The 12234-nt window shown below is 40.2% G+C and overlaps 4 protein-coding genes across 4 annotated transcripts; 1 reads left to right on the top strand and 3 right to left on the bottom strand.

Annotated features, from left to right (window-relative positions):
• Window positions 1-1344: 1344 nt before the first annotated feature.
• LOC137001831 (uncharacterized) lies at window positions 1345-1842 on the bottom strand. Its single transcript, XM_067361008.1, has one exon. It carries the CDS (start codon window positions 1840-1842, stop codon window positions 1345-1347), a length of 498 nt encoding a protein of 165 aa, XP_067217109.1.
• Window positions 1843-1986: 144 nt separating this feature from the next.
• On the bottom strand, window positions 1987-4144 carry LOC137001832 (uncharacterized). The gene is made up of 4 exons (XM_067361009.1): window positions 4009-4144; window positions 3520-3853; window positions 3224-3444; window positions 1987-2291 (listed from the first exon to the last, which is right to left on the bottom strand). The coding sequence occupies exons 1-4, from the start codon at window positions 4142-4144 to the stop codon at window positions 1987-1989; spliced, it is 996 nt and encodes a 331-aa protein (XP_067217110.1).
• A 603-nt stretch (window positions 4145-4747) lies between these two features.
• On the top strand, window positions 4748-7411 carry LOC137001824 (uncharacterized). The gene is made up of 3 exons (XM_067360999.1): window positions 4748-6536; window positions 6722-6854; window positions 6935-7411. Exons 1-3 carry the CDS (start codon window positions 6471-6473, stop codon window positions 7243-7245), a joined length of 510 nt encoding a protein of 169 aa, XP_067217100.1. The 5' UTR covers window positions 4748-6470; the 3' UTR covers window positions 7246-7411.
• A 520-nt stretch (window positions 7412-7931) lies between these two features.
• On the bottom strand, window positions 7932-9764 carry LOC137001818 (putative nuclease HARBI1). The gene is made up of 3 exons (XM_067360993.1): window positions 9355-9764; window positions 9014-9251; window positions 7932-8906 (listed from the first exon to the last, which is right to left on the bottom strand). Exons 1-3 carry the CDS (start codon window positions 9762-9764, stop codon window positions 8184-8186), a joined length of 1371 nt encoding a protein of 456 aa, XP_067217094.1. The 3' UTR covers window positions 7932-8183.
• Window positions 9765-12234: the final 2470 nt, after the last annotated feature.

Raw genomic sequence — 12234 nt, forward strand, 5'->3', positions numbered from 1 at the left:
TTTGGCGATAGTTACACACAAAGAAAAAACTCGTTTTTTTCAAAAGGGTGTTTCACCCTTTAAATTTGAGTTAGGGCCGCTATAAAAAAATACGTGTCTTCTCAAATTGTATGTTTTACAACATATTTCAAGGAGAATCAAATCGGGAGGAGACACTTGTGAACGTTCCCTTTAAGAGTGTTGTCAGCATGTGTGTTGCTACACTTCTGCACTTCAAGACGAGAAAAATTTTTTTTATAAAGAATACTATTATTTTGATATACACTATCTCTATTCGTCTCCACAACACGTTACATATACATTTTACGACCGATATTAATTATATCAATGTGATTAGTGTCATCAAAGCTGCGAGCTGACAGGTCTGAGCGCCGCCATGTTGAAAAAGGACAGACATCTTTTAGAAAAAGAAAGGAAAGAAAAAAGACGCTCTTATGCGGGAATTGACATTTCACGGGATGTAGAAAAGGACAACCATGTCGCATTTTGATGCTTCTAGTTGACAAAGGAAAAACTTATATATTAGAGAAGGATGACGAACAGACGACGACGACCAAGACTTACATAGATTTCGGCATATTTCGACTTTGGCAAACTTTGGCAAACTTTGGCAATTAATATAGTTTTTTAGAAAGCATGTACAAAAAAAGTAAAGATACTTTTATTATGTAAATCGCATGTGCTCTATCGATTGAGCCTATTATAAATTCGATCGGTCCACGCATTATTGAGATATGAAAATCTCGACTCCTATCAGCTCATGTGCTCGCGTAAAGATACACGGTCGGTCTTGCGCTGCGCGTGAACTTGGCGCGAGACACTACCGTGTCTCTTGATAAATAAATGCAAATGCCAACGTAAGCGCGCGCCGCGCGGCTTCTCAGCGCCATCAGCGCACCTAACGTCAGAAATCGGAACATGGACATTTTAGCTGGACATTTTTATCGTACTATTTTAGACATTTCGACTTTGGACTATTATAACTTTTTTTCTACAGCACCTACAGTAAAAACAAGCATACTTTTCTTATGTAATTTGGGTATGCGCTATCGATTGAGCCTAACAACAACTCAATCGGCCCAGCCGTTATTGAGATCCGATAATCTCGGCTCGTCTCAACTTTCGGGCTCGCGTAAAGATACACGGTCGGTCTTGCGCTGCGCGTGAACTTGGCGCGAGACACTACCGTGTCTCTTGATTGTTTGAACGCCATTTTCTCAGCTGAAACTGTCCCTTTTGAAGTAATTGAGACAGTTGCTGTTGCAAAGTCTTGGTTGCCATCACTGTGTTAGCGCCTGTTAAATCGTCATCTATATAGAAATCTTCTCTTAAGACCGTTGCTGCTTATGGAAACTCCTTGTCTTCGGCCGCCAGTTGTCTTAGACATTTTATGGCCAAGTAGGGTGCTGGTGCAGTACCGTATGTTACAGTGTTCAGTCGGTAAGTATGAATAGGTTGCGATTGATCTTGTCTCCAAAGAATCCTTTGAAGATCCCTATCAGCTTCTTGTACAAGTATTTGTCGAAACATAGCGGCTATATCCGCTGTTATAACAAAGCGATGCGCTTGAAAGCGTAAGATTATATCAAATAAATCGTTCTGGAGATTCGGTCCCGCCATCAACTTATCGTTTAAAGCCGTCCCGATAGTCGTTCTGGCCGAAACGTCGAAAACGACACGCAATCTTGTCGTCATATTATCTGGCCGAATCACTGGTTGATGCGGAAGCACGTACGATTGTTCAGGTCTCTTTTCTGAGTATGGTGAGACAAGCGACATGTGCTGTTGCTTTTCATATTCCTTCATAAACTGAATATATGCATTCTTCATGTCTGGATCCATTTTGAAGCGTCTCTCTAGTGTATACAATCTTCTCATTGCTTGATTCTTTGGGCTTGTTCGTTTTAGCTACACTGGGGCTGCTCTGGGTCTGCTCTACACAGGATAATACAGGACAGATAAATAGTTTGTCCTGTATTATCTTGTTTAGAGCAGACCCAGAGCTGCCCCAGTGCAGCTAAAACGAACAAGCTCCTTTGACTCGCCTAGCTCGACTTCAGGTTTCTTTGGCAGCGCTACGATAAATCTGCCGGTATTGTCTCTTTCAACTGTTTCGATAAACTGCCGTTCACATTCAGCTTCCTCTTTTGTAAGACATCGTTTCTCGCGCGTTTCTTCTTGATTCCAAAAACGTTCGAGTTGAGCTTGAAGCGCTGCATTTGTTATAAGACCGCAGAAGTTGTTGGGAGGCTCAGACCTCGCGTCGATGAGCTTCCCTCCTACAATCCATCCTAGTGACGTATTCTGCAACCTAGGTATTCTTTTTGCTTGCTAAATTAAATCCCTGCATATCAGCTGCAAAAGAGTCCTGCGCCCAAAAATATCTCTACCTTACCGGGCACGTGAAAGTCTGGATCTGCCAGACGCCATTTCTCCGGCAAGCAAAACAACCTTGTGTTAATTTTGACTTGCGGAAGTCTTTCTGTTATAGTTGGCAGCACAAGACATTCGATTGTTGTCTCGTAGTCTGTGCGCATTGACTTGATCTTTATTTCTACTGTCCTCCCGATATTCGGTTTCGATTTATTTATTTATTCCGCTTATGATTTCGCTTTGTTTTTTGCACTTTAACTTCAGCCTGTTGACGAGTTCTTGCGTTATTAAATTTGATTGAGAGCCTGCATCTAAAAGCACACGGCAACTTTGCTGATTTCCATCTTGTCTTCAACTGCGACTCGAGCCGTTGACAATATCACGCACGACGCGGGTTTTCTTGTGAGGTTGATTTCTGTGGATGATTTTTCTGTATCTTCCGAGATGTTACCTTGAGTGTTGTGCATGACAACCGACTTCTATGATGGACTCTCCTTTAAATTTTGATTATTTGCCGGCTCTTCTTTGTTTTCCCAATGTAACAACGTGTTGTGCTTCTTCTGGCACATCCTGTACGCTGACGACTTACAAGCTGCTGCGAAGTGACCTTTGCTTAAGCAGTTTATGTATGCCTTTTTTGCTTTTACTTCCTTTATTCTATCCGAAACAGATAACTGCTGAAAGTCCGGACATCTGTAGATTTGATGATTCTTACTGCAAATTATGCAACTCTCTTGAGACGTAGATGCTAAAGCTATCTTTTTCTCTTATTTTTTCGGTGCTAAAGTCTTTGACGCTTTTTGTTTCCCTTTAGATTTGTCAATCATTTCAAACGTTCGACAACGCTCACTCAAAAATGTCAAAAACTCCTCCAATGTTGGTCGGCGTTCTCTTTCCTTGTTGCTTTCTTTTTCCCAATTTCTTTGGGTGTTGAAATCCATTTTATTTTTCAACCAATATATTAATAGCTCGTCCCATCGATCGACAGGAAGCTCGAGTGTCTGCAAAGCCTTTAAATGCGTTCTAACGTAAACAATCAGCTTTTTCATGGTTGCTGGTCTCTCGATATAACTGGAAAATCAAGCAATTGATTAAGATGCGTATTAATAAGAAATTTCTTATTCTCATAATTTTGTACCAACAGACCCCATGCATTCTCGTAGTTCGCTGCAGTCGTTGCTAATCCTCCGACAACTTGCAACCTCGCCGGTTAACAAACTCCGCAAGTACTGGAATTTCTGTATTGCTGTAAGAGATGTACTGTCATGAATTATTGACTGAAATGCGTCCTTGAATAGGAACCACTCGTTGTAATTGCCATTAAACTTTGGAAGCTTTAATGTCGGAAGTCTGACATCCAAACGCCTGTCGTTTTGTCCCTGTTGGTCTCCGCGCATGTTTTGATGCTTCGCTTGCTCTGCGGCCATGGCAGCCTGAGCTTCTGCTTGGTTATTGGCCTGTGCTTCCATTTGTGCTAAATCTAAAATAGTTTGAATTTTCGTCGCTGTTTCGAAATAAATGTTTTCAAAGATTTGCCTCTCTGCTTCTTGTTCAGCGCAAATCAAATTTTCGCTTCCATCCTCTCCAGTTTCTCTCAGCTTTATCTCATCAATTTTTTCTTGCACCTCTTCAAACGCCATAGACTCTCGATCTTCTTTGACTTCACCCTGACCTCGGACGCCGAGGTGTCTTCTTTTATAGTATTATTAATTCGAGTCATTTGACCCTTTATGGTCGCTTTATTTTGCTTTAATCTTCTTAAATCTGCCATTTTGCTTTTTAATTAGATCACTTCAACTGATAAGATGATGCTTAGAATACCTAACTGTCAGCTGATGCCGACAATCGATCCCTTTTTAGCACTCAAACGCCGCGAAAGTCTCAATGATATCGAGGTTAGGCCTTTGATGACTACAATAAAGCACCTAACTGACGCGAGCAACTCTTTGAAATTCTTGACGCGCAAGATACGGAATAAATGTAAGCACTCGACGCGAATACTCTTGTGCATAAGCCAATGTCAATGTTGCGATGCGCGACACCCGCGTTTGCGACCAATGACAACGATGCGATGCGCGATTCGGCGCGACACTCGCGTTTGCGTCCAATGATAACGATGCGATGCGCGACCTGGCGCGACAAAGAACGTTATTCTTGTTCTTGTAGACAAGATTCATCAACGAAATGCTCAAATCCTTCTTGATGATGGATCTCTTTGCTGTTTCATAGGCATAGCCTATGCACTACACCCTTGTTTTCGTCTCGTATCTTTCGAGTTCACTTGCACAAACGACGCCGGCACTCGTTGCTACTCGCCATTTTTTCTAACCTCGTGGCATTACGGCGTGTTTGTTTCGTTGTTAACACTCTCCTCGCGGTCCTCAATCTACCTTTTCCACTTATCACTCTCTCGTGAGTTTATGCTTCTTGTTGGGCGCCAAAATTTTATGTTGGAGAATTAAGTACACACAAATTTGCACAAAAATCCAACTCGTTTATTTCTTGCTTCATTTCCGTTATCGCCATATTGTCTTCACTACTACTACTAGCGCTTCAGTCGCTAACAATACCATTTAGGCAAATATTCTTTGCGGTTTGTACAAAATATATTTAAATAAGATGATGCAATTGGCGTTTCAAAAAAATTACCTACTTTTTTCAAACATGAACCAAATATATCAATTTTATTTTCAAAGATCGTCGCGTCTTTCATACCAATAATTTCATTTTTTTTTTTTTTTGTTAAAAACCATTTGTTTCTGTTTTCATTTGTTAGTGTTAATCCGTCCATTAATTCGACTTTGTTAAAAAAATATTAATATTTACTTTGACCACAATTGTTGCCAGAATTTTTATTCTTTAAAATAGGAAATTTTTTATTATTATAATTTTGAGCTTGTTTTAAATTAATAATTTCAAAAATTTGTCGAGCTACTTGCGGCAATGGCTTGTTTCCTGTCCGAAATAACTTTTTTATTTTCTGTAAACAATTTTCAAATGGATATGTGTTGAAGGTAGATAAATCGCCGAAATTTTTTACTTTATCAACTAAATGGCAAAGATTATGTATGTTACTGCTAATAGAATTAATACCATAAATTTTAATGTAATGTTGTATAAAGGTTTTAAATAACTTGTCTGCTACATGTAAATAGTTTGAGTATGATCTGCTATAACAGATTACAATACCACAAAAAAATAACATAAAATGTTGGTATATTTCCTCGGATAGATAATTTTTCAATATAATGGGCTCTAGGTACAAACCAAAGGTTCGATACTCTGTCCCTTTCTAAAATTTTAAACAATCAAGTGCTCTAACAGCTCGATGAATTTCATTTGGCATTCTACATCGAAGGAGAAAATCAGACACTAATTTAATTACATTTGCAGACCACTTAGTTTTCAAGCCTAAAGTTCCATACACGTAGCCAGTTAATAAACGTTTTATTATACCTAGGTCTAATAAATGCAATGAATCGGATACTGGAATACTTTTAATCATGTCAATTGGAAGTTTTTCCGAAGGTGTATCCATTTTATGATGGTCTGAATCGGTTCTGTTGCGGAAAGTTGCATCAGTTCTTCTAGGCATATCTATGCATGGAAAACTAATTCGATGTTCTTTATAATAATATTCACCCGTAATCGTACATTTTAAACACGAACTATAACCATTAAAATTAACAGTACTTGTAAATAAATACTAATAAATATTTTTATTCTATTTTACTGTCTAACAATAAATAAATATATTTTCTATGTAGCTTATTACCTTTAACAAAAGATCTGGCAGGAGTATCACATATGAAGCATCGAATACGTATATTAATTATGCAATGGGCGGTATTCATAGTCCGTTCTTATATTGAAAATTGTCTTAAGCACGGACTTATATTCGCTCTCTTCGTCACACATAGATTGTGTCTGACGAAGAGAGCGAATATAAGTTTGTGCTTAAAGGTGCAATTTCACGTAGCGTCAAAACGCTAGCGGCTCTCCCCACTCTGGCGCTTTTGGTCGATGCGTCGTTTTGCCGCTTGAAGTTCGGAAAGGCCCAACTCGAGCGAAAAATAGACGTGTTTGAATTGGTTTGAATGTTGTATCAGTTGTATCAACAAAAAATGAGTTTCAACGACAACGACAGTGAACATTGGAACGAGGTTTGTGTATAATGTGTTATTAATATTAATTATTTAATAGATTGTATATTGGCCTAATGCCTGAAAGGATTTGCAGTAACATATCTTTGTACATAACCTCTATTTAGCCTCTATTTAATGTTTGAACTGATACATCGTCCTTGGAATTGCAAAGCATGGAATTAATATTGTATTTTGCTTTATAGGAAATGGAAATTGTTTATACGTGTGGGCTGTGCGAGATGATTTGCAAGGCCGATGAAATGCAGAGCCACCCGTGCATGGAATCTTTTACACATTATTATCTGGACGAGCAGCATTATTTTTATCCACAGTGTGGTAAGTACTTTATGATAAAATGCATACTATTGTTAAAAGTTTAATACGTGTGCTAGTACTGTTAGTTTTTGTATGTGCAGAGGACGGAACTATTCTGCGTAGAAGCCTTGTGGACGGCATTGAACAAAATGTTTTGGAGATGCCAGAATGTGCAGAAGAGAATATTCAGGAGACAGGAATTCCGAATGAGGAAGAATTTAACATAGAAAATCTTCCGGAGAATGAAAATTTACGGAAGATATTTATAGAAGAACGTCTCATTGAGGCGATTCGAAGACGACCGCCTCTTTGGAATTTCAAGCTTCCAATTGTAGAAAGAGGTGTTCGGAACAAAGAGAAGTTGTGGATGGATGTAGTTGCAGTTATGAAAGGTAAAATTTTTTTAAAATAACGTATCTATGTGTAATAAGGTTTATTACGACTCATTGTGCATTCTTGTTTCGCAGATGTGGTTACTCTAGTTGAAGCCAAAAGGAAGTGGAAGTCCCTCTCAGATACATTCAGAAGGCATCGAAAAAGTGCGGAGTTGCCAAGTGGCTCAGCAGCTAAGAAGATGTCGAAGTGGGTTCACTTCGACTTCGACAGAATGAGTATGTATGAACTGTGCATAATAAAAATAAATATAATAAAAATAATGTACCTACATATACATGAATTAATGAAAAATATTTCTTGTCATTTCAGAACGACGTCAAACATCTCTGTCGCATATGAAGACACTTCAGCTGATGCTGATTGTGATAGCGTGGATGATAGTATGAGTAGTGTGTCACATACATCACGTAAGATTTTTGGATTCATTATTTACATTTATGGATCATCTACAATGAGTGGCTTTATGACTAAGACTAAGCTCCTTGTAGACACCCTTTACTATCAGAATGAATAACACGGTACCATAAAACTAAATGTCTTTATTCTTTCAGGTCGTCGAAAAAGGAATAAAGAGGATAATTTTATAAATGAAATACGGGAGTTGATACAGGAGCCCATAAATATTGATATACAGCAGAATGCCCAGAGTCCGTCTGCTGGATTCTGCACCACGGTTGCTCACAAGCTCGATGCCCTGAGCGAAGATGCACGGGACAAGGCGATGATGCGAATACTCGAGGTGCTGCGTGAAGAACGTCAGAGACAAAACTAGATTTAAGTTGTAAATAAAGATTTAGAATATAACTTTTTTATGTAATTTTTCTACTGTTTGTGATAATTTGTGATAATATATTAAATGATAATTTATATATGTTATATATTTTTGTAATTTATTTATATATAATATACTAACTACAAAAAAATAACTCAATACATGTTTATAATAATACTTCTTTATTTATGTCGGTTATTCTGCCAAGGTACCTCTCCTTCACTACAAAAGTAATCGCAAAATTCATCGCGCATCTGAATACAGTTTCGCGCACTGGTATTCGAGCCACAATGACCAATATCTCGAAAAGCACAACCATCTTCAAAGATTCTTCGCCAAGAACCTGATGTGAAACTATTTGGATCATTGGCATGAATTTCATCCACCATACCCGCAGAAACATATGCATTTTTATCAATGTCGTCTTTGCGGATCCAATTATGCAGACAAACCGTCGCCTGCACCATCAATTTAGCATTCTCTGGGAAAGCAATAATTGGTTTGCGATATAGCCGCCACTGGCTGGCTAAAATACCAAAAGTATTTTCGATAAACCTTCTCGCACGGCTTAACCGATAGTTAAAAATATCTTGCTCCGATGTCAGTCCGTTCTTGCCTGGATAAGGACGAAGCAAATATGATTTTAAAGGGAATGCTTCGTCTCCCACGAGACAGTATGGCAAAATTCGTCCTCCTGCAACAGCTGATGGTTTCGGTACATTCATGCGGTTTGCATTGAAGTTCTTGCCGATAGCACTGTCGCCGAAAATACCTCCATCGCTTCGTCGTCCGTACGCCCCGATGTCAACAAAACGAAATATATAGCGTGCATCACAAATGGCCATTAATACTACACTATGAGCATGCTTGTAGTTGTAGTACGTTGAACCAGCATTGTTGGGACACTGGAACAAAATTAGCCATTCATTATTTTTAAGACTGAAAATATAATAATTTATCGATAACTGGTACGGTACAGTGTGTCAGACTATTAATACTACTGAACACATACTTGAATTGTTACATGTTTTCCATCGATAGCACCAATGCAGTGAATGAAATTGGACAATTCTTCAAAATCATTTGCAATTTCGAGCCAGTCTCCTTCCGACAATACTGATAATAAAACCAAAGGACACAAATTGCTCCAAATTGCTTCGCATGTCTCTCGAATAATATTACAAACTGTTGTTACCCCAACTAGATACTGGTATGACATTGACGTCATTGAATCGCCAGAAGCAAGATACCTAGAACATTGCAAAGATACAAAGATATATAATATTTAAACAATATCAAAGCAGTGAACAAGTTTCTTGTATAAAATTTGCAGTAATTTTAACATTTACAAACCTTAATGTTATCATCAAACGTTCTTTCGGTTGTATGGGCTCTCGAATAACATTTTCTTTTATCAATAGCGGTCCAACAATAGATAACAATTCCTCAAATTGTGTTGCGGACATTCGGAAATAATTGTGGAATCGTACTCCATTCTCTATGGTCAGTTTAGGAATTGACACATAATAAAAACTGTGCTCTGGACGATCCTTTAGATATGGTGCTACCCAGTATTGCTTCTTCCTGTACGGTCTCTTTTCATTTTTTTGCAATTTTCGCATAAATGCACACAACACCAGTATTCGTCGTTTCTTAATCTCTTTAGCTATTACTGATGGCAATGTATTTTGTAATGTTGTCGATAAAATACTGTTCGGACAGTTTAAACGCACTTTGACACGCATCCTAATTGTCAGTTTCATACACGAATTTAAATCTATAGAAAAAATTTAAAAAATACAGAAAATATAAATCCACAGCGACTAGCGATTTTTCGCTCCATGAAAAAGTAGCGGGCGTTTAGCGGCTGGCGTTTTATCGGCAACTTACTATTGAGAGGAAATGTATCACAGAGTGGGGATAGCCGCTAGCTTTTTGACGCTACGTGAAATTGCACCTTAAGACGATCTTGAATATAAGTATGGCGTTCAGGCCACGTGCGCGTTCTCGCCGATACGCCCTTCGAGTCTCGTGTTACTCTGGGGCGCGATTTGTAACGCCGAAGATTAGGACAGCAATAATTCCGGTCACTTTATTAACTCTAACAATAAGTTTATTGCAAAAATACAAAATCTAGCCGCGACTAACTTATGATCACAGAAAACGAGAGGAACTATAATAATGGAACTTAAAATTACTGGGATCGGAAACTAACTATACTTTTTTTGGGAATCTTTGGGAATGTGTGTTCTCGTTGGCTGAGACTTTGAACAAGTATGCTATAGAAGAGTCTCCATGCAATGTCGACCGCTGTCGCCATCTGCGTATTTCCCCGTCTAGGGAATTGGACAAGTGGGCCGCCACAGTACTCCCCCTCTAGTGACTCGCAGTTCGAGTCGCGAATTGGATTCTCCGCTCGGATCGTCCCTCTCTTTGGCTGGGTGATGCGTCCGATGTCCCTGGCTGCTGATGATCTCCGCCCTCTGGGGGTGGTAGTTCTTCTCTCTCACTCTCGGTGAAAGCTGGTTTCAGCCTATCGGTGTTTATTTCCTCCGGTCGTCCTTTATAGTTGATTCTGTAAAGGAAATCAGAGGTTCTTTCGATTATGCGAAATGGCCCTTCGTAGGGCAACTCCAAGGGTCCTCTGGGGTGGTCCACCCGAACGAACACGTGCGTGGCGTCCTCCAGGTCCTTGTGGATAAATGTCTTGATCTTGGCGTGATGAGCTCTCGTCGGTTTTCGTACTTGGCGTATCCGCTCCCTCAATTTTTCCACGAAGATTTGCGGGTATCCGATCGGATCTTCGTAGGTGAAGTATTCTCCGGGCAGTTTTAGAGTGCTGCCATAAACTAGCTCCGCCGCTGAGGTTTGGATGTCCTCCTTATAGCTGGTACGAAGGCCCAATAGAACCATTGGTAGGGTATCTACCCAATTCTGCGTCTCATGGCACTTTATCGCTGATTTAAGTGAACGGTGCCATCTCTCGATCATCCCATTCGATTGCGGATGGTAGGCTGTGGTTCTAATCCTCCTGCTTCCAATTAATTTGACTAGGGCGTCGAATAGCGCTGACTCAAACTGCGCTCCTCTGTCGGTGGTGATTGTTGTTGGTGATCCATATCGCGAGATCCATGTATTAAAGAACGCGTCGACCACTGTATCCGCTGTACAATCTGCGATTGGCGTTGCTTCCGGCCATCTTGTAGTTCTATCAATCATGGTTAAGCAGTATCGGAACCCTCTTGAAGGAGGAAGGGGTCCCACTATATCTACATGTATATGCGAGAATCGATCATTAAGTATCGGTATATACTCAGGGTTACGTACATTATGCCTGTGGATCTTAGCTCTCTGGCAGGCTAGGCATGTCTTTGCCCATCGTGCGATGTCCTTCCTCATGCTAGGCCACACGAATTTCTGCGCGATCATCCTCCTCGTGGTACGGCCGCTCGGGTGTGAAGCTCTGTGCGTGACGTCGAATATCCTTCTCCGTAACGATGTCGGGACGTATATTCTAATTTCGTCTGTGACGTTGCAGTAGATGGTCTTGTCTCCATCGTCCAAACGAAGTTTCTTCAAGGTGAGCGCTGTGTTAGACTCGAGTAGCGTCTTTAGCTCTTCATCCTTTCGTTGTTCCTCGTATAATTCGTCCGTTGTCACTACTGTCGGCATGTCAATGGCTTCTACGCGTGACAACGTATCTGCTACCGTGTTCTCCTTCCCAGCGATGTACACAATCTTCGTGGTGATCTCGCTAATGAAGCTCAGCTGCCTCCTCTGTCTCTCGGATGCCTTGTCTAACGGTTTCTGGAATGCGTATTGTAACGGTTTGTGATCCGTTATGATTGTCACCTCGCGTCCTTCTAACATGTGTCTGAAAAATTTCAATGATGAATATATGGCTAGAAGTTCACGATCGTACGTGCTGTACTTTTGCTGCGTTTCGGACAATTTCTTGGAGAAGAAACCTAACGGTCTCCACGTTTCGCCTTGAAGTTGTTCGAGAACCGCTCCCATCGCCTTGCTGGAAGCGTCCGTTTTAATTGCTAGCTTAGCGTTCTCGAAAGGGTGTGCCAGTAGTGTCGCCTCTGCCAATCGCTTTTTACTCTCATGGAAGGCCTCTTCCGTCTCTGCTGACCAGTCGATGGCCTGTTTGTCTCTTTTCTTCTTACCAATCAGGTATCGGTTGAGCGGCGCTAGAACTTCCGCTGCATTTTTAATGAACCTATGGTA

This window comes from Linepithema humile, unplaced genomic scaffold (assembly GCF_040581485.1).
Source record: "Linepithema humile isolate Giens D197 unplaced genomic scaffold, Lhum_UNIL_v1.0 unplaced_1, whole genome shotgun sequence".
Taxonomy (NCBI): Eukaryota; Metazoa; Arthropoda; class Insecta; order Hymenoptera; family Formicidae; genus Linepithema; species Linepithema humile.